The sequence below is a fragment of the Myxine glutinosa genome, chromosome 7 (genome assembly GCF_964187855.1).
Source record: "Myxine glutinosa chromosome 7, kmMyxGlut1.1, whole genome shotgun sequence".
Classification (NCBI taxonomy): Eukaryota; Metazoa; Chordata; class Myxini; order Myxiniformes; family Myxinidae; genus Myxine; species Myxine glutinosa.
The window spans coordinates 38,710,165-38,737,935 of record NC_136267.1 but is presented as its reverse complement, the minus strand read 5'-3'; the positions used below and the strand labels follow the sequence as shown (position 1 = coordinate 38,737,935).

Below are 27,771 nucleotides of genomic sequence, written 5' to 3'. Positions count from 1 at the left end.
CACTTTCAAGGATCAATTTATTTGTTTCGAAATGTCAAATGTGGTTTTTGTTTCTTTTAAAGGTCACATTAACAAAATCTAGAATAATTTCAACATAATTCCAACGAACTTTTGGTTTTAAGACATCTTGAAAAGTAAGTTCACCCCCACAAAAAAATATTCCATATTAAATGCCAAGTCTGTATATATATATATATATATATATATATATATATATATATATATATATATATATATATATATATATATATACAGTGAAACCTTGACTTACGAGTGCACCAACTTACGAGTTTTCCGAGATACGAGCCGTCGCTCGGGCGGTTTATTGCTTTGAGATGCGAGCCGAGATCTGAGTTACGAGCTTACGCCACCCGCCACCAGGTGGGTTCCGGTCACGTGGTTATCTTGCCGTGCAAGCATTTCTGCCGTATATCGCTGCTGTTTTGTTTTCGCATTTTGGTTATTTTGGAGCTGACGCCACCCGCCACCAGGTGGGTTCCGGTCATGTGGTTATCTTGCCGTGCAAGCATTTCTGCCGTATATCGCTGCTGTTTTGTTTTCGCATTTTGGTTATTTTGGAGCTGACGCCACCCGCCACCAGGTGGGTTCCGGTCACGTGGTTATCTTGCCGTGCAAGCATTTCTGCCGTATAATCGCTGCTGTTTTGTTTTCGCATTTTGGTTATTTTGGAGCTGACACCACCCGCCACCAGGTGGGTTCCGGTCACGTGGTTATCTTGCCGTGCAAGCATTTCTGCCGTATATCGCTGCTGTTTTGTTTTCGCATTTTGGTTATTTTGGAGCTGACGCCACCCGCCACCAGGTGGGTTCCGGTCACGTGGTTATCTTGCCGTGCAAGCATTTCTGCCGTATATCGCTGCTGTTTTGTTTTCGCATTTTGGTTATTTTGGAGCTGACGCCACCCGCCACCAGGTGGGTTCCGGTCACGTGGTTATCTTGCCGTGCAAGCATTTCTGCCGTATATCGCTGCTGTTTTGTTTTCGCATTTTGGTTATTTTGGAGCTGACGCCACCCGCCACCAGGTGGGTTCCGGTCACGTGGTTATCTTGCCGTGCAAGCATTTCTGCCGTATATCGCTGCTGTTTTGTTTTCGCATTTTGGTTATTTTGGAGCTGACGCCACCCGCCACCAGGTGGGTTCCGGTCACGTGGTTATCTTGCCGTGCAAGCATTTCTGCCGTATATCGCTGCTGTTTTGTTTTCGCATTTTGGTTATTTTGGAGCTGACGCCACCCGCCACCAGGTGGGTTCCGGTCACGTGGTTATCTTGCCGTGCAAGCATCTCTGCCGTATATCGCTGCTGCTTTGTTTTCGCATTTTGGTTATTTTGGAAAATTTCTTAGTTTTAACCATGTGTCCTAAGAAATTGAGTGCCAAGGGCAGTACTGAGAAGAAGAAGAGGATGATGTGCTTGGATATAAAACACGCAATCATCGAAAAACATGAGCGAGGTGTGCGTGTTGTCGACTTGGCGAGGCAGTACAATCGCAGTACTTCTACGATATGTACGATTTTGAAGCAGAAGGAGTCGATAAAGGCTATAACGCCAGCCAAGGGCGTTACGATTATTTCAAAGCTCCGGACCTCTATCCATGAAGAGATGGAGAAGTTGTTGTTTGTGTGGTTGACGGAGAAGCAGCTCGCAGGAGATACCGTGACCGAGAGCATCATGTGTGAGAAGGCCCGAGACATTTTATTATAACTTTTGCCGAACTGATAGAAGCCGAACGATACATCCCCCAGCAAATCTTCAACTGTGACGAGACAGGGCTCTTCTGGAAAAAGATGCCGAGGAGGACGTATATAACGGCAGAGAAGAAGAGCATGCCAGGCCACAACTTGTTCAGAGTGCCGGCGATAGCTCGCCTTCTCTTTGTGGAAGACACGGTGAGATCCTCAACATCCAACAACTAATGGGACGCAAACGGGGCGCCCAGTTTAGCGGTACACACATTGATGAATCACCCTGCCTGTGATTCACCCATGACAGGTTATAGCTGGGTCGGGATTCAAACCCAGGCTGGACAGTTTAGAGTCAAGTGTGCGTACCTCCAGTCCAGGCCATCCTGCCAACTTGTATGCTGCATACAGGTGAAATATAAAGCACGAGATATTTTTTATATATACTGTATATTTAAACAAAAAATTGGTGTGTGGTTTTTGGCGGGCTGGAACGGATTAATAGCATTTCAATGCATTTTAATGGGGAAATTTAATTTGAGAAACGAGCAAATTGAGTTACGAGCTCGGTCACAGAACGAATTAAACTCGTAAGTCAAGGTTTCACTGTATATATATATATATATATCTTATATATATATATATATATATATACTATATATATATAATATATATATAGTATATATATATATATATGCAGTGAAACCTTGACTTACGAGTGCACCAACTTACGAGTTTTCCGAGATACGAGCCGTCGCTCGGGCGGTTTATTGCTTTGAGATGCGAGCCGAGATCTGAGTTACGAGCTTACGCCACCCGCCACCAGGTGGGGTTCCGGTCACGTGGTTATCTTGCCGTGCAAGCATCTCTGCCGTATATCGCTGCTGCTTTGTTTTCGCATTTTGGTTATTTTGGAGCTTACGGCCACCCCGCACCAGGTGGGTTCCGGTCACGTGGTTATCTTGCCGTGCAAGCATCTCTGCCGTATATCGCTGCTGCTTTGTTTTCGCATTTTGGTTATTTTTGGAGCTTACGCCACCCGCCACCAGGTGGGTTCCGGTCACGTGGTTATCTTGCCGTGCAAGCATCTCTGCCGTATATCGCTGCTGCTTTGTTTTCGCATTTTGGTTATTTTGGAGCTTACGCCACCCGCCACCAGGTGGGTTCCGGTCACGTGGTTATCTTGCCGTGCAAGCATCTCTGCCATATATCGCTGCTGCTTTGTTTTCGCATGTTGGTTATTTTGGAAAATTTCTTAGTTTTAACCATGGGTCCTAAGAAATTGAGTGCCAAGGGCAGTACTGAGAAGAAGAGGATGATGTGCTTGGATATAAAACACGCAATCGTCAAAAAACATGAGCGAGGTGTGCGTGTTGTCGACTTGGCGAGGCAGTACGATCGTAGCAGTACGATCGAAACATTTTGAAAGGGAGGAAGAAACAAACCTCGTTGCAGGTTTTTATTGAAACGCCCTGCAAGTGAAAGCGAGGAAAGTGTGGCGAAAAAGGCAAAAGTCATCTCCTCCACCTCCGCCAGCATCTTCGTCTGATCTTCAAGGTAAATACACTTAATAAAACCAGTTTATTTCTTTACATTGTGGCGGACACGGAAGCTCACTGGCATGGTGACATCATTCCGCGCACCGAGTGGGCGGCGGTCACGCCGAGGGGTAGGCGTGGCCTCAGGATATACACCGGGGCGCGCAGCCCGGAGCGCGCCAGTGTTACAGTGAGCTCTTGAATAAAGACTCTTACAAATTACCGCGTTGTCCGCTTCCTCCTTGTTTACAAGCAGCGCGCGTAACGCCGCTTATTATGTACAGTATATACGAGGTCGTGCTTGTTTATACATTATTTGTTATTTATAAAGTACATTTTTCTTATTTAAAAACACGTAACAAAAAAAATTGGTGTGGTTTTTTTGGGGGCTGGAACGGATTAAAAGCATTTCAATGAGGAAATTTAATTTGAGAAACGAGCTACGAGCTCGGTCACAGAACGAATTAAACTCGTAAGTCAAGGTTTCACTATATATATATATATATATATATATATATATATATATATATATATATATATATATATATATATATATATATATATATATATATATATATATATATATACCATTATTATATATACTAGGGCATGCCCGTACTATATATATGCCCGTACTATATATCTATCTAAAATTATATCCCCCCCCTCTATTTACATGAAATGGTTTGGTCCATTCACAACGACCACAGAACCCCCCCCTCTATTTACATGGAATGGTTTGGTCCATTCGCAACGCCGGCACACGCGATAGTTCGCTGCTCTCTGATTGGTTGAATCGTTTTTTGGACATAGCTCGGTAAGTAATTGTCCGATTAATATGAAACCTTGAAAAGGCACATCCTCGGGTCCCCAGCAATATACCTGGCAAGTTAAAAGTATATCGGACCCGTGGTTGTCGAGAAACAGCGGTCACAGACAAACAAACGTACAGACAGACAGAGATTACTGGAATTATAGATAGATACCAGATATATATACCATTATATATATATATATACCATTATATATATTATATATATACCATTATTATATATATATATATATATATATACCAGATACCATTATATATATATATATATATATAATATATTATATATATATATATAATGGTATCTGTAATCTGGTTCTCCAACCTAATGAGCGGACAACATGACGTCATCGCCATGCATGTCCGCATTGCCTGCAAAGCTCCAGCAAGGTGCAGCAGCAGCTGTATGAGACACCTTGCTGGCGGTTCTCCACTGATGATATGAAGGTCGCATAGTGACTGATAGAAAAACCGAAAGGTTCACAGAGTTACAAGTGTATGGAAGCCTCACTGCGTTGCCCTGATGAAGCCCCAACAAGGGCGAAACCAGGTCGGTAACTGTGAGTTTTGCATGCACTTGACAGTATCTGAATTTATAATCCGTAATGACGCACTGCTAGATGGTTCCTCTGGAGCTTTGCAGGCAATGCGGACATGCATGGCTACGTCATGTTGTCCGCTCATTAGGTTGGAGAACCAGATTACAGATACCATTATTAGTAACTCCCAACCCCAACCAGGTCGACTCCATATGATGAGTGGATACCAGAGATAACGTTACCGTGTGGCAGGCGGTGCTTATCGCTCCCAGCAAGGTGCAGCAGTAGCTGTATGGGACACCTTGCTGGCGGTTCTCCACTGATGATATGAAGGTCGCATAGTGACTGATATATATATTCCCGTATAACTGAGAAATAGTAGAAACTCCACAGTACGAGCAGGGCGTCTCATTTGCATTGAATAAATAATCGGGAGATTAAATAAGATGTGGACGTAGCTTCAGGACTTCGATCTTTAATTCGACAAGCTTTCGACCAACAAAGGTCTTCTCCTGAGTCTACAAAAACAACAGGCATGTATATCAGTCAAGTATGTATAGTGATATGTGTGTAAGATGTGTGATGTGTAGAAAATGCATACAAAAGGAAGAGCCACGCCAAAGCTCACTCACCGGCCCCAAGTTCAACGGAAGTAAAGCACACCTTACAGTTACCGTTTGCGTTCCAGTTCCGGTGCACGTGCACATACAAATATAGAGATACATACATACATAAACACACAAGCATATATTCATACACCATTTATATTCATATAATATATTTATATATTTATATAAGTTTACATATATAATTCATTCATTCATTCTACCTTTTTGTGTCATTTATATAAATATATTATATGAATATAAATGGTATATGAATATATGCTTGTGTGTTTATGAGTGAGTGAGTGAGTGAGCTTTGGCGTGGCTCTTCCTTTTGTATGCATTTTCTACACATATCACACATCTTACACACATATCACTATACATACTTGACTGATATATACATGCCTGCTGTTTTTGTAGACTCAGAAGACCTTTGTTGGTTGAAAGCTTGTCGAATTAAAGATCGAAGTCCTGAAGCTACGTCCGCGTCTTATTTAATCTCCCGATTATTTATATATATATATATATATATATATATATATATATATATATATATATATATATATATATATACAGTGATCCCTCGTTTATCGCGGGGGTTACGTTCCAGAACCCCCCGCGATAGACGAAAATCCACGAAGTAGCGACCATATTTTAATTTTATTATTTATATATATTTTAAAGCTTTATGACCCTCCCCACACTCTTATTAACCTTTCCCATACTCTTATAAACACTTCCTATACTCTTAAACACTTTTTACACTCTTAAACATACGTAATTTTAACAACATATAAAATTCTAATGGGTACTCACCATTGAAGATACTGTAGCTACCCATGGGTCCCCCCAAGCAAGACCAGCATCAGAATCTCCTTGCTCCAGCCGGTGACGTCACCGGCGGGGATCCCCGGCGCCAGAGTGGCTGGTCACGTGACCGCTAAAGCGTGCCGCGCGTGCGGGTATAATCAGCTACACCTGTTGATCACGTGACCACCGAAGCACGCCACGCTTGAGAGGCGTGGCTTTCGGTTTCTGGTTGTGCTTTATAATGCAGCCCGATAAACGGGCTTTTCAGTCTTCCCGAGTTGGTTTTGAGAATAAATATATTCTCGGACGAGTTTGTGTCTTGCCCGTCATTTCGTCCGTATCAAGCAAGAGCCCCGGCTCTTCAATACTACAACTTGCGTGATGAAGATGATGATGAATTAGCTGTGCAGTACTGATGACGATGAAGGTGATGACGATGATGAATGTACTGCACAGCCAGAAAGAGCATCACAGTTACCCATTACGTGGGTAACTAGCGCAAGTGGAAGCTGCCGCATCTGCGTTTTCCATACGCACGACTTTGTCTCTTTGTCTACTCTTCTACTGTACACGATGTACAGTATTTTATTTCTTGTAATATGTTTTAATTACTGTATTTTTCTTATTTTTTTACGTTTTTTAATTTTTTAGGCTAGAAAATGCTTATTTTACCACAAAAATATTTAAAATAATATATAAAAATACATTTATACCGCAAAATCCCACGATATAGCGAAAGATCCGCGATATAATTTTACATATACTAGCGAGAAAAACCCGCGATGTACCGAAGCCGCGAAAAGTGAACCGCGATATAGCGAGGGATGACTGTGTGTGTGTATGTATATATATATATATATATATATATATATATATATATAAAATGTTCATGGGGGGGGGGGGGTAACTTAGTTAATAACTTAGTCCATGTAGAATTGCATAGGTGGTGTGCTCTGTCATGAAGAAGAAACCCCAAGTAATATGTCGGAAATTTGTGTCGACCGTATGTCGTGGAAGAGCGCGTCTTCGTTCATCACGAGGGGTGGGGTATGTTAATTAGCAAGGGATCAATGGTAAATCCCCCATATGTAATGGCCTGTTTTTTTTCCTCTGTACCTTACGACACATGCAGCACACACACCGAGCCAGGAAATTGGCCATTAGCCACACTAAATAAAAACCAACTGGAAACAGGACATCGAGCACGACCGTGGAAAACATCGACCTGGTGAGCACACAGGCACAAAGGTCCATGAAGCCACACCCCGAAGAGCAACAATTGGTCCGGGAAAGATTGGCACAAAAGACTGGTAAGAAGGGACTATGGGATTGGTGGAGACCTCGTAGGATGACGTCAGAGCGTCGACTCTAAAGGAGCGCTCTGGCCGACATTTTCTGGCACTGGAGCGAGGGACATTCCTTGAGACACCACAATATTTTCCTCTTGGCTCTTCTTTCATTCTCTAGTCCTGGCTTTTGACAACGAACGGTAGAGGCTCTGGACTTCCTTGCATCGTCTGGCTTTGGTGTTGGTGAACGAGATCGTGAGGACAAGTGCGGCTGGAAGAGCGAGCTGCACAATAAGGCCTGTTCACTCCGCGCACGAAGCCAGGAGTGAGCGGACCGCTCGGCGAAGCCCAGTTCATGCCCACCGGAATGCAGCCTGCGGTTTTCGCGCGCAAAGATGCAGAGGCCTGCGAGGATCTTTGACGATTCCTGACAAGGTTCAAGAGCAACTCGGGGCGAAGTGGCCGCAATAAATCACACAATTATTTTCGTTTTTATATTTCCCTTTGTCTGTATTCGGGTCTGTATGGGGGCACTCAACTTAGGAATCTTATTTTGCCATGTTTTATTCTGTTACCTTACCGGTGTTTCTTCAATAAAGACGGCATTTTTGTACATTTTAATTCCATGTCGGTTTGAGTTAATTTATCCAGGTGCAAAGAAGTCGAGTGGAAGCCGTCGTTTATATATGAATATAAATTTTTATGTATATATATGAATGATCGTTTTAAGGCCATTTTCCCCGCGAGAGCGGGGGTTAGCCTTGCGGGCCCCATGACAATCATGGTTCCCTGTTTGAGGCAATGTTTTTATGGCCGGATGTCCTTCCTGACGCCAACCCTTGGTCACGCTCTTACGATGCGCAGGGATACGGTGTACCTATTCTAAATCGGGGTACACACCGTGATGCAAGCTGGTACTCAATTTGCCGACCTCGGAAGGATGGCAGGCTGAGTCAACCGCCCTGGCGTTAATTCAGCAATCGACCAGGATTCGAACCCAGGATCCTAGGATCCCAAGCCAGCACCCTAACTGCTAAGCCAACACCAGTGTGTGTGTGTATGTATGTATGTATGTATGTGTATATATATATGTGTATATATATGTGTATATATATATATGTGTATATATATATGTGTATATATATATGTGTATATATATATGTGTATATATATATGTGTATATATATACAGTGGTACCTCGGCTTACGAGTGCCCCAACGTACGAGTTTTTCGGGATACGAGCCGTCGCTCGGGCGGTTTGTTGCTTTGGGATACGAGCCGAGATCCGATGTACGAGCTCAAAAAATTTATTTTTTTGAATTTTCCGGTTGTGGCTTCCGGTTCCGGTCACGTGGTTATCTTGCCGTGAAAGCATCTCTGCTTGGATATAAAACACGCAATCGTCGAAATACATTAGCGAGGAATCTCCTTGCTCCAGCCGGTGACGTCATCGGCGGGGATCCCCGCCTCCAGTGGCTGGTCACGTGACCGCCAAAGCGTGTCGCGCGTGCGGGTATAATGAGCTACACCTGTGGATCACGTGACCACGGAAGCACGCCTCGCTTGAGAGGCATGGCTTTCGGTTTGCGTTTTGCTTTATAAGGCGCGATAAATGGGCTTTTGAGTGTTAGCGGTTCATGGCGTTGACGGTCAAAAACCCATTACATCAATTTTACCAGGCACTGTACAGTAAGTACAGTGGACACCAAATGCACGGTGGAAGGCTAGAAGTAGAAGATCGTCCAAGACAAGTGAGAATAAGCCATACTTTGGAGATGACGTCATTCGCTGGTCCGATAACCAAAGATGTGGTATAAAAAACCAGGTGAGCTAACAATGCAGCAATGAAGGAATTCGGCCAAGGCACCGGCACACAACGACCTACCTACATCGAAAGACTCAATGCCAATGGTGACAGAAGCCAAGACGGCCGGCCTTAAACACCGCCGAAAGACCACGGTGTACCAACTTACGATGCAGAACATCTTGCACTTAATATGATGACAACAGGTGCCATCCTCTGACGTACCATTACAGGTACAGGTACAGTACACGTGAGCACAGAGCAAAAGTTCACTGAAACCGAGATTAAGAAAAAAGAAAAAACACCTCGTGGTCCGTTGCTCGATATCCGAGTTTCAATCTTTTCAAACACATGATGCTCTCGGTCACGGTATCTCCTGCGAGCTGCTTCTCCTTCAACCACACAAACAACAACTTCTCCATATCTTCATGGATAGAGGTCCAGTTTATTTCTTTACATTCTCTTGTATTATGTACAGTATATACGAGGTCGTGCTTGTTTATACATTATTTGTTATTTATAAAGTACATTTTTGTTATTTAAAAGCACCTAACAAAAAAAATTGGTGTTTTTTTTTTGAGGCTGGAACGGATTAATAGCATTTCAATGCATTTGAATGGGAAAATTTGCTTTGACTTACGAGCGATTTGGCTTACGAGCTCCGTCACGGAACGGATTAAACTCGTAAGCCGAGGTACCACTGTATATATATATATATATATATATATATATATATATATATATATATATATATACATATATACATATATACATATATACATATACATATATACATATACATATATATATATACATATATATATATATATATATATATATATATATATATATATATATATATATATATATATATATATATATATAGTTGCGGTTTTGAATCTGTCAAGTGAGTTTAATAAAGGTTAAAGTCTGTCCCCCACAGTTAGTCACACAAGCAACATGTAGCCTCGCAATAGTATAGTTATGTCTTAGTATTTGTGAGCTTAGTTCCCTTCCAGTGTTAATTCTGTGTTGAGTAGGAGCCAGGAGGTTAGGCCCTACTGCCACCGATCATCCTACGTCCTAGCCTCGATCCAGTTTGTTAAGCATTGGGTGATCATTGGCCGAGTTAACACGAGGTAGGCCTAGGAAGGATCGCGGCGGAGCGGCAGAAGCAATAACGGTGAGCACGAGCCGCCAATCAAAGCTCGAGGGTGGTGGCGGCGGCGTGGCGTCAGAGGGCGTGGTGAGAAGAGTCTGGTGAGTCCCAGAAGGTTCGGGGGGTGTAGCTATAAGAACCGCTGCGCAAAAGCCCTCGACAGGACTTGAGGCGAGAGAGCGAGAGCGAGAGCACTGCTGTCTGTTGAACTTGACCATTGCACGAGAACACGCGCACTAACCAACACCAAGTGTATTGAAGAAGAGGAGTTGGTCGCTACATATACGCGGGCGCAGCCAGGCACGTTTATAACGAAATAGCACATTTCAGTCGCGCGAGTGAACGAGGCTGAGTAACTGCCAGCCGCGCTAAAGTCCGCCCTCTACCGTTTCGCCCCGATCATCTGCTTTGTACGAGAGACGCGCTACGAGTCCCTGTCTTCGCCTGCCGGCATCTTCGCGGGACGTGCCGAGGACCGTGGAGAGCCGGACGGAGGCCATCTCTGGATGACATCGACGCGTGGGGAACACCCGGCCATCTGCAATCCCCTGTGTGAGTGTGAGTGAGATGGGCCCGTTGTCCCAGGGATAAGTTAAGACTGTTTAAGGATTGCTCTGTGTCTCTTCGTCCTTGAACTGTATATACGTGTGGGAATAATTAAACCCTTGTTCTTTCTTTCTGATTCGATCGTTCCTGTGGTTTCCTCAATTGACGAAGTGTGGCACGAATAGGATCGCTCCAATCGGGTTCCAACATCTAAGACTGCGCGGGCTATGTGTACGCAATCCGCTCGGCGTACTAACATCATACGTGGTTCGTGCGAGGCTTGTTTCCTCGCTCCCAGGGCAGCGCGGGTACTTAGGTACGAGCGAGAAAGTAGTCCCGAAACCCTACTCCGCGTGTGTCCGGGAGGGACGTAATAAGTCTCGGTTCCGCCAGGCCAGTAAAGACAAGGGGATTAATCCCCCCTTAATAAGGGGGAAGAAGGCCGGCGTAGAGAACCGCAACAATATATACACACACACACACACACACACACACACACACACACACACACACACACACACACACACACACACACACACACACACACACGCGCTAGTATAAGCGTCCGTCAAAAATGACTTGTTAGAACAGTTTATTTGATGGTACCACATGAGCATGCCAAATTCTGAAACCTCAGCCTTACAATTTTTTGGGTCCTCTGTGAGCATTTTGGGTCATCCTAGCGTGAGGTGTGCTTCTACAATTCTTTATTAGACACCCTATGGACTTAAATGAACACTCATTTTACTCTGCGCATGTTGTAAATAACGTGCAGCAAATTTCACCTTCTTGCGTCTTGTATTTATCAAAACACGCTTCTGTACACCGCCATTGAGGTTCGGTTTGCAAGTCACAATCTACAATTCCAAAATAAGAGACATAATTACTCTTATTTTGGGTCTTCGGGTATTTTTGATCCTCTGGATCTTCTGGGTACTTTGGGTCCTTAGGGTTTGACCGTAGTGAACAGTCGTGTTAAAAGATTGGCCTTTAAAAATCAGACTCAAATCCCGACTAAAAGCCTTTAAAACCTACCTTCATGAAGCGAGACAGACATCAGATATTTACACAAACATACACTGTTTTATATGGTAGATTGTGTTATAATACGTTTGCATTAAATTACATTGCATTATTAAAGGTACACACTTCCCAAAATGCACCAACCTTTATCATCTTTTCCAGTTCTCCCATCTTTAGAAAAGCTGAGGAGAGAGAAAAAAAAAAAAAGAACAGGGAAAAAGAAGAACTTCAATAAACAAATATTATATATATATATACAGTATATATATATATATATATAAACACACACACACACATATATATATATACACACACACACATATATATATATAAATATATATATATATATACACACACACACACACACACACACACACACACACACACACACACACACACACACACACACACACACACACACACACACACACACACACACACACACACACACACACACACACACACACACACACACACACACACACACACACACACACACACACACACACACACAGCAAATTTTAACATTGCAAAAATAGAGAATTATACATTATACTTAAATGCAGTTAATAAAGGGGAAAAAATAGAGAAGGAAAAAGGTGTTTCATTATAGTGGTAGATGTTGCACAGGAGAATGCCGCCTGGAGCATCTTCATCCACGTTGCTGATGCTCATCCCATTGGCACCCGAGCAGGCCAGCGAACAGCTTGTCTGCCACGCAGGATCTTTAAACTCAAGTCGGAGCAAAAGGGCTTCACACCGCGACAGGATGCCGGGATGGAGACTTTAGTCTCCTTTTAGTGTTTCTATCATCGGCCAGTTTTAAACCAAATAAAAGGAATAATAATTGTTACTCTGGCAGAGCAAGGTGCCTCCCAAATTGCACATTGGCAGAAGGGGTTTAGGAGAAATGGGAGTGAGGGCAGGGGGATGCAAATTTTGCTGTGGTAGCTCAGGTCTGGTATACTGCAGAAGGGGAAATCACGATGCTCTGGGGAGAATGGGGTCGTAGAGCATCAAAAACCAGTGGGGGTTTTTTGTTTTTGTTACGGCAACAAGACAAGCAAGCGGATGTAGACAAACCTCTTGGCTTGATCACCCATGCCCGAGGATGAAGCAGTTGATTTCTTCGCCCTGTCTGGAGAACTCGTTCTTTTGCTCCCATCTTTGTCTTCATTTTTCCCCAGTGAAGAGCCGCTCTCCTTTTCATCCTTCTTCCCAGCACCATCTCCTTTGGAACGTGCACTTGTGGCACTGCCGCTGGCCCGGGAAGAACTGGGTACTCCTGACCGTTCAGAGCCTGCGACGGAGTCTTTTTTGGGTGCTTCAAGGAGGAGGTCACCATCAAAATCAAGGGTGATGGCATCTTCAGCTTGCACCGTGACCGAAAGGTTGTCCTCTTCTGCCTCGGTGTGTGTGTCATTCAATTCCAAGATATCTTCAGATGGGTGTAGAGGCTCGGCTGGAGGGAAGGGGTTAAGCCCTTCGTCGTGACTGTCGGCTACAACCTCGTCTGGGAGATTAGATACAACAGTTTTAATCACACGCACAAGGAGAAAAAAAAATGAGAGTACACATGCAGGACAGTGAAATACAAATCTGGCCCTTGCATCCCAGACATTCTTACTACTTGCCCCATTAGGTGAGTGCTTTCACTCATTTGGCCCAACCAGGAACAATGAGCAAAATATCTTCTGCTTTAACTTTGAGTGGGAAATTAGGGTGAACATGAACAGTCTCCTTTAAAAGCAAGACAAATTAAAACAACATGGATCATGCTGAAGCAGTCAATATTCTTTCTTCCAATCGTGTTCAGGAGCGGAAAAATGCTAATCTCTAATCAGGCACACCTGCCCGAAAGAGGTGTTGAACGACCGCTCTCCAAAAGGTGCGATGAAGACTCATGGGATGTATCCAGGTTACCCTTCAAACCAACGTCCCAGACAACGTACAAGAGACGTTTCCAAGAAAAACTCCGTGTTTCCATGCCACCAAACCCCCATGTTCTGCCTCTGACTATAGCGTTCTCATGGAGTAACAGCAAGATCCAACATCTAGCACGTCTTTGCAGGTCTTCAAAGGCCGGCTTTACATCAACACTATTAGCACTATATTCCCTGATGTTTGCCCTTACAAATGAAACAAACACCAAATGTCTCCTAATCTTAGCCAAAGCTTCTGATCTTCATGAGATCCAACGAGGTGCAAGCCCTGATGGCCCCAAACCGAGAATGGTCTCAGGAGCTGCCTGCAGGCTTCTACCATTCCAGAGTAGTCTCACTTTGGCAACTTGTCTGGCCAAAATAAGTAATACAATAAAACTACACACTGAAGCAATACAGCGATTGGCCTTGCCATCTTCAGATCTCTCAAGGCGATCTCAACTAAATACATGGCACCAATATTTAATGATCTCCCCATAAAGATGAAACATGACATATCATTCCAAATCTCAAAAGGAAACACCAACACATAAACACATCATTGGGGAAAATAAAATTGGGAGTGAAAATTCACATCATTACCTTCATGCTCCTCTTCCTGGAAATTCTGAAAAAAAGAAAGAAAAAAAAAGGATCAAAATGGAGGGAAAATGCTAAAAAAAAACAAAAAAACATGCACAGAAACAAAGCTGCCAAATCAAAAAAAAGAAACACCTCATGAAGTTTCCTATGTACTTAATATCCATCGATGCAGTTACCTTCTGCAAAACAGATTCACTTTTCATTTCTTCATCCCCGGCCTTGACGTCGAGTATGGCCTCGGCCTGAACCTCGGTTTTCTCCTCGGCCCCGGCTTTAGCTTCGTCTTCAGCCTCAATGCCAGCTTTGGCTTCCTCCTCAGCCTCAACTTCGGCTTCAGCTTCAGCTTCAGCTTCAGACTCCTCAGCCTCTTCTTCGGCTTCGGCTTCTTCGGCTTCGGCTTCTTCGGCTTCGGCTTCGGCTTCCTCACCCTCGGCTTCCTCACCCTCGGCTTCCTCACCCTCGGCTTCCTCACCCTCGGCTTCCTCACCCTCGGCTTCCTCACCCTCGGCTTCCTCACCCTCGGCTTCCTCACAGTCAGCTTCAGCTTCCTCACCCTCAGCTTCCTCACCCTCAGCTTCTTCCTCACCCTCAGCTTCTTCTTCCTCTCCAGCTTCAGCTTTGACCTCAGCCTCAGCTTCGGGTTTCTCATCTTCAGCTTCCTCAACCTCATCTTCAGCCTCCTCCTCAGCCGGTGCAGCTTTCTTAGATTTGGATCGTTTCTGTGTTAAAAAAAACAAAACAAGGTTACAAAGATAACCTCAAACCATGACGTACAACTCTAGCTTCAAGTTTAATTGCATAAAAAAAAGCCTCAGGCATTAACTAAAACAGCACTCAGTAAAGCGCATACCTCCGCCTGGTGAACAGTTTACGTTTTGTATCCCACCGATAGGCAGGGTCTGGATTCGGACCTGAACCAAAATCGAATCGGCTTGTTGTTGTCACCGAACCAACTCATCCACCAAGGATGATTCACAACTCGTCCATAGCTTTTTTTTAATACAATGTTATATAATCGCTTTTCACCCAATTTCTCAATGGTGAAGAATCACTTAAAGTTAAACAATTATTGTAGCCGAATCCATATTCAGATCTTCACCAAAATCGAATCGATTATATTAGTCCTTGTAACACACCCAACTGGTCCACCAAGTTTCGTCCCAATCAGTCCACAACTTCGAGGTATCCTGCCTGTACATCATTTTTGGCCACATCACTCAATAGTGAAGAATCACTAAAAAATTATACGAGCTGGATCTGGATCTTCACCAAAATGGAATCGATTCTTCCTTGTCACACACCCAACTGGTCCACCAAGTTTCGTCCATAACTTTTTGAGATATCGTGCTATGTACCGGTTTTAGCCCGATCACTCAATGGTGAAGAATCACTTAAAGATTAAATAATTCTCATATCCAAATCCATAATCAAATCTTCACAAAAATTGAACCAATTCTTCGTCACACACACAACCTCTCCAACAGGTTTCGTCCGAATCCATCAACAACTTTTTGAGATATCCGACGATGTATAGGTTTTGGCCCTATCTCCCAATGGTGAAGAATCACTTTTAAAATTCTACTAGCCGGATCCGCATCCGGATCTTCACCAAGATATAATCATTTCGTCCTTATCTACCACCTCTGCCAAATTTCGTCCGAATCCATCCACAACTTTTTGAGATATCTTGTTCACAGACAGACAAACAGGCAGGGGTGAAAACATAACCTCCATCCACCTTTGGTGGCGGAGGTAATAAACCAGTGTCTGAATGCAATCTTCATTTCCATGGTGCCAGACAGCTTAGACTTAGACATGCAGTACTTCAAAAAAAATTACTACTCACATTATTCACCAACTGGTATCCCAACCCAGGTCATACTATCCTCTTCAAATGAAGTATCAGACAAGCCCGGCTACACCGCTGTTATACTTTCGGTCTTCCTTTATTATTATTATTTTTCGAAATATGTATTATTTAATTATTCCATTTCCACCTGGGTTTATTCTCGTTTTGCTCATTTCCTCAAGCCGAATCCTGTACTTCCACAGTTCACATGGATTCTTCCAGAAACCGTTTCCTTCACACGCTCAAATCTAAACTTAATTATGCTAATCTTCTTAATTTCATATCCTCACCCTTTTGTTTTTTGTCAACTGTGAAACTGACTTCCTGAAACAACAACAGGCATTTTAAGGCCATTTTCCCTGCAAGAGTGGGGGTTAGCCTTACGGTCCCCATGACAATGTTCTCCATTTTGCCCTATTTTCTGCATCTCCCCTTGTTAACCCCCTTGCCCGCATTTCTTCTTCGACCATCTTTAGCCAAGTCTTTCTCGGTCTTCCCCATCCTCTACTTCCTTCTACATTCATTTCCATCACTCTTCTCAACCAGTCACTTTCATCCTTCAACACATGACCAAACCATCTCAAACTGTTTCTCTTCACAGCATCAATCACAGGCTCTATTCCCATCATCTTTCACAATTCATCATTTGTCTTCCTCTCAAGGATACAACACACATCCACCGAACCATTCGCATTTCCACCCTTTCCAGCCTTCGTTGCTGCTCTACGTTCATTACCCATGTCTCGCGCCCATAAATCATAACACTTCTCACACATGCAGCATACACCTTTCCCTTCAGCTTCAACGACACACCCCTCCTCGTCAGCACGCCACTCAGTTCCCGAAACTTCTTCCATGCACATCTCACTCGAGCAACCATTGCCGAGACTGATCCACCTTCTCCATTCAGCATGTCTCCTAGGTAACAAAATGCTTTCACACCTTCCAGCTTCACGCCATCTCCAAGATCTAACTCAACATTTCCTCCATCTGCAGCTCCCTCTGTGCACACCTAACATTTGAATGTAGCTGCCACACTGGTTAATGACCCTCTCAGACCACTACATTTTTGATAAACCCACTCAGCGCACATTGTACATTGAATGGAATTCACTCAGACACCCTTCCTGCACACAGCACACGGTCACTTCCCAGTTCTTTCCACCTCACCACATGCTTTACCACTTGCCATCACCTTCGTTTTTCCGATATTCACCTTCAGACCTTTTGTCTCCATACATTCCTTCCACTTGTTCGTCTTCTCCTTCAGTCAATCCATACTTTCTGCAATCAACACCAGATCATCTGCATACAACAACTCCCACGGTAAACCCTCCTTTACGTTCTGAGCCAGCACCTCCATGACAGCTACAAATAGTAGTGGACTTGGTACCGACCACTGATGCACTCCCACCTTCACCTCAAACTCACCACTGTTCCCGTCCTTCGTGCTTACAGCTGTGCACGCTCTTTTGTACATTGCCATCACTACTCTGATCAACCATTCGTTCCTCCACTCCTAACTTCCTCAATGCCCATGTCACTACTTCACGTGGAACCCTATCGAATGCTTTCTCCAGATCAACAAACCCAAGAAACAACTTCTTCCTCTTCTCCATGTACTTCTCCTGCAACTGCCTCACAATAAAAAGCGTGTCTGTCGTTCCTCTTTCTGGCATAAATCCAAACTGCATTTCGTCGATCTTCACCTTCTTCCTTATCCTCCTCTCCAACACCCTTTCCAATACCTTCATTCCATGCTCCAATAACTTTATCGCTCGATACGAGCCACAGTCCAGAGGGTCACCTTTCCCCTTGTATAGAGGGACGAGGGTACTCAGTTTCCCAATCCACTGGAATGCGGCCTTCTTTCACCACCAGATTGCAGATCTCTGTCATTCTCTTCACACCGTAATTTCCCGCTCCCTTCAACATATCTCCCACAACTCCCGTTGGCCCTCCCGCTTTTCTACTCTTCATTGCTTTTATCGCTTCCTCAACTTCCTTCTCGGTTATCTTCTCGGCCGGTCCTAAAACTGGGTTACTCTGTGTTGCCATCCCATTCATTCTCTGTATTCAACAGCATTTCCATATATCTTTTCCATCTTTTTTAAATTCCATCTGGGTCCACAACGATTTGTCCCACTTCATCCTTCAAGCAACTCACCCCCATCACATCACACCTCCCTTTCGCTATCTGCTTTACTTTGCAATCCTGAATACCGCTCTCTGACCCTCTTCCAAATCCAAGCGTTCTCCGAACTTTTTCCTACATGCCTCCTGTGCCTTTGCTACCTCTTTCTTTGCAGCCTTCTTGGCTGCCTTATAACTTTCATGCTCTGCCTTTTCTGCCCCCATACCCTTCACCTTCAGCCACTCCTTGAACTTCTTCCTCTTCTCATCAATCTTCTTTCCAACTTCATTATCCCACCACCATGTTTCCGAGTGCCTCGATGGTCCTTTTGTCCATCCACATACCTCACCAACGGCTCGCAACAGACTATCTTTCATCGACATCCAACCACTTTCAAGCTCAACCACATCATCCTCTACCATATTCAGCCCCTCGTTTAATGCCTCCCTCACTGTCACCTCTTTCAACCTCCACACCTTCATTCTCGGTTGGTACTTCACCCGCCGAGCTCTCCTCGCACCTTTCACCCTTATGTCGGACAACCAAGTGGTGCTGTGAAACAGCCTCCTCCCCCGGGATCACCTTTGTGTCCCGGAGGTGCCCCCTATCTCGCCTACGCACCAGTAGGTAGTCAACGGTTGTCGTCGACCCACCTGATGTATATGTAACAAGCTTATTATCCTCTTTCTGGAACTGAGTATTACAAATCAACAAATCAGCTGAGCTCCCCATCTCCCAGAGAATCCAGTACAAAATCCTCCTCTTGACCTACAAAGCCCTCCATAACCTGGCCCCATCCTACCTGGCTGACCTCCTCTCCAGACACACTCCCACCCGCAACCTCTGCTCTGCTGGTACCAACCTCCTGACACCCCCCATCCGGACCAAATTCAGATCCTGGGGGGACAGGGCCTTCTCCATCGCTGCTCCCACCCTCTGGAACTCACTGCCTCACACCATCAGAGACTCCTCCTCACTCACCACATTCAAAACATCACTAAAGACCCACCTGTTCAGCACTGCATTCAACATTCAACCCACAGCATTTAACCCCTGACTATCACTTCTCCTTCTCCCTCCTTTGGCTTTAAATATTTCCCTATTGATTCTTGTCTTTTTGCAATTGTTGTTTTCATGTTTTGTTATGCATTATGTTTTGCACTCTGTCAAAGCGCCTTTGGGCTTCATGAAAAGCGCTATACAAAATAAATGAATTATTATTATTATTATTATTATTATCAGCAAACTCCAAAATCCTTTCACCTTCTCCATTTCTCACACCATATCCGTAACCCCCATGAACTCCCTCAAAACCGGGCATACTCCTTCCCACATGTCCATTTAGGTATCCTCCTACCACAACAACTTCCTCATCTTTCACGTTTTCCATCAGCTTCTCTATAGCACACCAGAACTTGTCCTTCTCTTCATCGCTCCGACCAACCTGCGGAGCATATCCCGAGATGGCGTTCACCAAGAGCTTTCCAATCATCATTTACACCATCATCAACCTATCACTCACTCTAGTCACACTCACCACACTGTCTACAAACTCCTCAGAAAACAGGACACCAACACCATTCACACCTTCTGGGCACCCTTGCCACACAAACTTGTATTTCTGTCCCTGCCTACCCTTTACCATTCTCACACCACTTCCCTTCCATCTCGTCTCCTGCACACAACATATGTCCACTCTTCTTCTGACCAATACTTCCACCACTGCTCCTGATCTCCGTCATTGTCCCTACCTACATTCCATGTCCCAAACCTCAGAAACCGATCTCCACGTCGGGCATCAGACGTTTCGTCGTCATAAATGGAATGATTTGCACCCTTGCTTCGATCGGGTTCCCCACCTTGAGTTTTGACGAGAGGGAGTGGGGTCCCCCACGGGGTACTTCGGGCTGTACCCTGCCCATATGTTGTTGTAATTGTCATGGTTCTCTTTTTGCGGCAATGTTTTTATAGCCGGATGCCCTTCCTGACGCCAACCCTTTTAGTCGCCTCTTACGACACGCAGGGATACGGTGTACCTATTCTAAACCGGGGTACACGACTTCCTGAGTAAGTTCATATGAAGCTCTTCCTTTCAGAACTTAAAATGAAGTGAAAGGATTTAATACATTATACAATACTAGCAGGAGTACCCGGTGTTGCCAGGTGCTGTTCTAATCCTGTTGGCATTTTGAATAAATCAATTTTTTTTTTCTTTTTTTTGTGGGGGCCTAAAACACTTCCCCACACCCATGAAGGAATGGGGTCAGGGATCATTTAATATTACATTTCACAGAGCTACAAAGGCTTGGGGCAATAGAGTGATTTTAAAACATAGGTGCAAATACCCCTGGCGCTCACCTATTCGAATAAACAGTATACTACACTGACTAAAGGTATTTTAAGCCAATTTAAATGGTTGCTTGAAGACAGGGCAGCATGTAGAATCATACTCACACAATCATAAGGCTTTAAACCAAGAAACAAACAAAAAAATACCTATTTTGGGGGCAACCCCCATGTAGCAGCCCCTCAGGACTCGATTTTTTTTTTTAATGCAGTGAACAAACTTTGGTACATCACGGGTGGTGAAGATTGTGGTCAAGTTTCATTGAAAGTGTTTGTAGTTTCAAAGAAAGCAAATACCTATTTTGGGGGGGTCAAAACCGGACCCACTTTGACCCTCTCCCATAAATCCCCTCAGACTTCGATTTTCTTAATGCCGTGAACAAACTTCGATACATCATGGGTGATGGTCAAGTTTCATCATGGTCAAGTTTCATCGAAAAAGTGTCTGTACTTTCAGAGGGAAAAGCAAATTCCTATTTTGAGGGGCAAACCTGGATCCACTTTGACCCCCGATAGACCCCCTAAGACCCCGATTTTTTTTTTTTCTGCTGTGAACAAACTTTCGTCACAATATAACAAATATCATTTGTGCCAAATTTGGTCACAACCCAATCAGCAGTTTCGGAGATGTTGAAAGGGTTTACGGACTGAAGGACTGACTGACGGACGGACGACACACCATCGCATAAACTCCCCTGAACTTCGTTCCAGGTGAGCTAAAAAGCGATACAAAAAAAATCCAACTTTTTTTTCTTCTTAATTTTCACAAATTTTTTTTTTAACCCAAAACACGCCCGACACTCACTGAGGAACCTCTGAAATTTGACTAAGATCCATTTGGCGACACACAGAGAGACATCCCATTATACATCTAGGCTCCTGGAAGAGCAGGATCAAATACGAAATCTGGTTGTTGCAGTGCATCCTCAAAGCAGATGAAGATGAAGGGATCCATGTTAGACTTTCTGCACCCTTTATGTACAAGTTATTATTTAAACCTGGACATTCTTGATACGACAGGCTTTAGCCATAGTCTATATGATCCTCCTTATTATAATTAATGGACCAGTGTTTGTTTGTCGCGCCACTGCTCCTACAGTTCTGGCCAGATTACATACAGAATTGCTACATAGGATCAGCATGGCCCCAATTATTGTATAGGGGTGTTTTTAAATCTTTGCCGAAGGTATTGCGGGCCAGGTTTGGGGTGAGGGGGAGACAAATGCTCTATGTAAATGTGTATCATGTGTCACCCCCTCCAGGTGGAAGAGGGTGTTACAAGTCTCCACTCCACTAACACTATACCTGCCCCACGTTTTGCAGTGCAGCAAGATACATTACATGACCAAAGGTATGCGGACACCCCTTCTAATGAGTGGATTCAGCTGTTTCAGCCACACCCATTGCTTACAGGTATATATAACCAAGCACACAGCCATGCAATCTCCATAGACAAACAATGGCAGTAGAATGGGCCATACTTAAGAGCTCAGTGACTTTCAACGTGGCAGCGTCACCGGATGCCACCTTTCCAACAAGTCAGGTCGTCAAATCTCTGCCCTGCTAGAGCTGCCCCAGTCAACTGTAAGTGCTGTTATTGTGAAGTGGAAACGTCTAGGAGCAACAACAGCTCAGCCGCAAATTGTTAAACCACACAAGCTCACAGAACGGGACTGCCAAGTGATGAAGCGTGTAAAAAATAGTCTGTCCTCAGTTGCAACACTCACTACCGAGTTCCAAACTCCCTCTGGAAGCAATGTCAGCACAACAACAGTTCGTCTGGAGCTTCATGAAATGGGTTTCCATGGCCGAGCAGCCGTACACAAGCCTAAAATCACCACACGCAATGCCAGGCGTTGGCTGGAGGGGTGTAAAGCTCGCCGCCATTGGACTCTGGAGCAGCGGAAATGCGTTCTCTGGAGTGATGAATCACGCTTCACCCTCTGGCAGTCAGACGGATGAATCTGGGTTTGGCGGATGCCAGGAGAATGCTACCTGGCCGAATGCATAGTGCAAACTGTAAAGTTTGGTAGAGGAGGAATCATGGTCTGGGTCTGTTTTTCATGGTTCGGACTAGGCCCCTTAGTTCCAGTGAAGAGAAATCTTAACGCTACAGCATACAATGACGCTCTAGACTATTGTGTGCTTCTAAATTTGTGGCAACAGTTTGGGGAAGTCCCTTTCTTGTTTCAGCATGACAGTGCCCCCATGCACAAAGCGAGATCCATACAGAAATGGTTTGTCAAGATCGGTGTGGAAGAACTTGACTGGCCTGCACAGAGCCCTGACCTCAACCTCATCGATCACCTTTGGGATGAATTGGAACACCGACTGCGAGCCAGGCCGAATCGCCCAACATCAGTGCCCAACCTCACTAATGCTCTTGTGGCTGAATGGAAGCAAATCCCCGCAGCAATGTTCCAACATCTAGTGGAAAGCCTTCCCAGAAGAGTGGGGGCTGTTAGAGCAGCAAAGGGGGAACCAACTCCATATTAATGCCCATGATTTTGGAATGAGATGTTCAATGCTCCACATACTTTTGGTCATGTAGTGTATGTTTTTGCTTCATGTTTGAAGTGTTTTGAATTATAAGCAGTCGGTATGTTAGGGTTAGCTTCATGCATGCAAACCAGGGGTTTTTATTCAGGGAGCGATTCAGGGAGCTGTCAGCTGCTGCTCTGCTTGCACAGATAACCAAGGGAAATATTCATTTTCTATTCCATAGCATGTATTTTAATGGCTATTACGTTACGAAAAAGGGACATGGAATTTTACCTGTAAACTTTAGCAAACTCTCCTCAACTTATTCATCACCCCACAAAATTATGAATGTATTTATTTCATGTTTTTTTAATGTATGTTATCAGCAAAAGAAAAAATTCTAATCATACAATATGTTAGCTAGGGAACACATGTTCCAAAGGATGCGTTACCGTTACTAATGTTACTCCATCTGTTAAATACAACTTTTCATATTTTCTTGCCTTTCTATGCAGTCCTCAGCATTATTTTGTTAAACTTTTTAATTTTTTTGGGCATACAGAATCGAGGCTCATGTAAGAGCGAACACATTGAACATGAAAACATGCAGACACATCAAACATACAATGAAGGGAGCAGGAGACAAGAGGGGAAGAGAGAGGGAAGCACACAAGCACAACAACATTAGCGAACAGGGACGTCGGTAGATCTGTGGAAGGGGGAGGGGGCTGGGGGAGGAGTGAGGGGTACACAGTATAAAGCAAATGAACACTACTAGGAATTTCAGGAAAGAAGTTGGGGATTGAAAGAGGCGGATTTGGGTTGTTTTAACGGGGGTAGAAAAGATCAAGTTTTTGGATGGGGGAAGACAAGAGATAGTGGTGAACAGCTGCTTTAAAGACCTGGAGGGAGGAGTGGGATTGAAGAGAGTGAGGGAGTTTGTTCCAGAGGCGGGAGAAAAGAGGAACGAAAAAGTGAAGGAGATCAGAGAGTCTTGATTTTGGCAGTTTAACCAGAAGAGGGTTGCTGGCATTTCTTGTGCATCCTGCAGGAATATTTGGGGGGTGGGGGGGCAGAGCACAGACAGAGCAGGGGGAGCAAGGCCAGAGAAGAGTCGGTAGCAGATAGAAAGACCACCAACCTGCCTGTGGTGAGAGAGAGAAAGGCCCTCAGAATCTGTTTCATCGTGGGAAATACCAATGATTCTGAATGCTTTGGATTCAACAGCGTGAAGCCGAGCTAGGTGCGAGGCAGGAGAACCAGCCCAAAGGTGAGAGCCGTATTCCATTGAGCTGCGGATGAAAGCTTCGTACGTGATGAGCTCAGAAGTACCCAGAAATGACTTTGCACGACAGAGGATGCCCAGTATGTCTGATGCTGAGCAGAATGTAGCATGTGCTCATCTTCTCGGAAATGTCTTGTGCTGCCACGTATGTGCATGATCAAAATTTAACTAAACCCCATCAAGTGGCACCAAGCTTCATTGAGCTTCTTTTCTTGTAGCTGATGTGCACGCATACTGTTACTCACATTACAACGTTACACATCACCAAATATAGCCCATCATGCTGTTGTGTCGGGCCCAATGCTTAAAAACGTCATAACTCTGAAACCATCAGTAATTTATTATATTTTCCGGTTCACGATCAATGATCGACGTGTATATATATGTTGCTCAGCTTGGCTCCGCCCCTCCGGAAAGCACGCGCTGTGTCGCGCTGTTGACGTTCGCGAGACGAGGCTGAGGACGCGCAGTGCGGCTTGAGGAGAACTCGAAACTGGTAACTTGACTGGTAAAGGTATAATTTTTATTTTACTTTAAATATTAATACCTACAAAATGAAGACATATTATACCTTTACTGGCACGATTTAATTTTAAGGGAAAGAGTGGTGCTTTCCCTTAAAATTAAATCGTGCCAGTAAAGGTATAATTTTTTTTTTTTTTTTTTTATGCTGTTGTGTCGGGATAATTGTTTTTCACGAGATTATACACAACAGGTAGGAGGAATAGCAGTATCTCGGTATTCTTAAGATTCAAGAAAACGAAAGAAAAATTCTCACTTACATTACATGACCAAGACCAGCATGGCCTCTGACCGCAGTTTGCGAGTATGGTAACAGCTATAGAGAAGTAAACCTTTGATTTTAAAATATTAATACCTACAAAATGAAGACATATTATACCTTTACTGGCACGATTTAATTTTAAGGGAAAGAGTGGTGCTTGCTTTAGTTTTATTGTCAGACAAAAAAAAAAGGAACTAGTTTTGCTCGGTCATATAAACAGGATGGTTCCAAACATTCTCCAATGTTATTTTAGCTAAATAAATTTATGTTACTCTGCATATGTTAACTTAATGATTCCAACCTCAAATTATCTCAGTAATGTTTGAAATTTTAGCTACATGTCCATAGTTATATGGAATTGCCCTTGCATACCTTAAGCACCTCGACAGTCTTCGAGTTGGTGACAGAGGCTTGAGGTACCTTTTTCATTTGCCCAACTGCCAGTTTTTCAACAGACACTGCCACTTCCACCATGGGAAGAGAAGTCATTTCTGGCAAAGAACACTCCATAGGTTGTTCCACAGATGAATCAACTTCTTCCTGCTGGATGACAAATTCATGACAAGAAATAAACATGGAAGCAGAATAGCAGAAGTCCCCAGAGGTATGTTCTACTCGAGATCGCATATAAAATATTTAACTTTTGACTGCATCTAAAATGTCAGAAAAATGGATAAAACCACCTTGCACATCTTGGTGACAACATATTGTTACATGGAAGGGGGGGGGGGGGGGGGGGGGGAAGATCCAGATATTTTGTTTTAATAATAGCAGGGTATGTGCCCCCGTATGTTAGATTAGTCTTGTAACAGGGTAAATGTCAGAGCAAGTCATCTTGTAAAGAATGAATATGAATGAATATTCATTCATTCATTCATATATCTTGTAAAGCATGAATGTTAATTTTAAGACATTATTGAGTAGACGTTTGGTGTGAAAAAAAACTGTCAGGTGAAGCCAGGCAAGGTCTTGGAGCATTTAAGATGAAAGGCACAAAGAAAGTGCATAGTGGTTTTAATGGAAACAATAATGGACTGTTTGGTCAGCGGACCACAGGCCATGGTAGCGAAGTCAGCTGCGGAACTCTGGAGAAGGGTGCAAGATCTTTTATTGGACTGTCGCAGGGTGGGACAGCCCAGAAGGTGGCACCTCCCACAAGGAGATGGGAGCAAATCAGGGGACATGGTGCCCACGGAAGTTTTGGAATCGACAAGGCCATGGGATTGCTGCGCAGAGCAGTTGGAGCTTGACTTTGAAGATGGTGACATCTCTCAATCCCTCTCGGGTGCTTCGTGGACAGGGAAGGACTGCTTGGGGGAGACGGAGACTTCATAATCCTGCCCATTCTGAACCGTACTTGACAATCGCCAAACTGCACATTGCCAAATGTGCCTTCCACAAGTCCTCACTCGTGAATCTTGTATTTAGTACACGTGTGCACATGCATGCGTCTCCCTACTCGTTTGTCTTTTGAGTGCCTGGTCTTTTCAGGTTATCATTACCATCTTCTCTCCCCCCCCCCCCCCCCCCTCCACCTCCCATATAGCCTTTAATAAACTATATTATTTGTAAGGGAACGTCTTTCCACCTTTTGTCCTTGCATGTTTCTGCCAGGATTGGCTTATTTTTGGTGAACTTTGGGGAATCATAATCGCCAATATTGAACACAGTAACAGCCACCATTTTGGTGCTTCGTGGAGGTCTTGTACCCGCCCCCCTTCCTCCCTCCAAGCTCAGTCAGACCGTGTTAATGGTTTGTCCGACGCGACATTATAAAACTTCAAAGGGGCATTCCATGTCAAACTAGAATGGCACTCTGTAGAGCAAATACATCTGCCAGGCTGAACAGTTTGCGTTTTTTATCCCACTGATAGGCCAGATCTGCATCCTGACCATAACTAAAATCTCATTAGCTTGTTCTTGTCACCTATCCAGCTCATCCACAAAGTTTGGTCATAATCCATACATAACCTTTCGAAATATTGTGCTATACAGTATATCGTTCTTGACCCCATCTCAATGGTGAACAATTGCACACACAAAATATACATATATATATTGTTTCCAGATCCACATCTTATAGACTAGACGGATTCCAGAGAAATGTGAATGTCAGGTGCATTTTTGGGTAAAAGTTGGCAACCTCACTTTTTTACATCGTTAGGGTGTGCTAAATTCGATTAACCCAGTTCACAAGCCAAATTTGGAGTTTTTGACCTTCTAATTAGCATAAACAAAATGGCCACCGAATTGCCATTTTTGGACAATTTATTTGAACAAGCATTTATATATCATGTATATACATGCAGCTCTTTTACTTTAACTTTACAACTTTTACCCCCAAATGCACCTACAACCTTGTACATGGCCTTTTTTCATAAATCCGTCGAGTCTATATTATGGTTGGCGACATATTGAAAGAGACATTCAAACTGATATTGAAATTGGACACTTTAAAATGGGAAATTGTTTTAACAAGAATGTTTCATACAACCATTTATTCTAAAATTAAGTATACATGGC

At 43.9% G+C, this 27,771-nt stretch overlaps 1 protein-coding gene across 18 annotated transcripts in view; it reads right to left on the bottom strand.

The window, feature by feature from the left end:
• LOC137431129 (SAFB-like transcription modulator) overlaps nucleotides 1-27,771 on the bottom strand; it is a 150,176-nt gene that overhangs the window by 112,357 nt on the left and 10,048 nt on the right. For 7 of the 18 annotated variants that reach the window (XM_068122096.2, XM_078781511.1, XM_078781518.1 and 4 more), the window contains exons 4-8: nucleotides 25,621-25,791; nucleotides 14,546-15,088; nucleotides 14,370-14,394; nucleotides 12,928-13,357; nucleotides 11,989-12,026 (exon numbers count right to left, since the gene is read on the bottom strand). In XM_068122096.2, the coding sequence (XP_067978197.2) occupies nucleotides 11,989-12,026; nucleotides 12,928-13,357; nucleotides 14,370-14,394; nucleotides 14,546-15,088; nucleotides 25,621-25,791 (1,207 nt within the window). The remainder of the gene's footprint in view (nucleotides 1-11,988; nucleotides 12,027-12,927; nucleotides 13,358-14,369; nucleotides 14,395-14,545; nucleotides 15,089-25,620; nucleotides 25,792-27,771) is intronic. The other 11 variants (XM_078781521.1, XM_078781522.1, XM_078781523.1 and 8 more) reach the window with 5 other exon arrangements.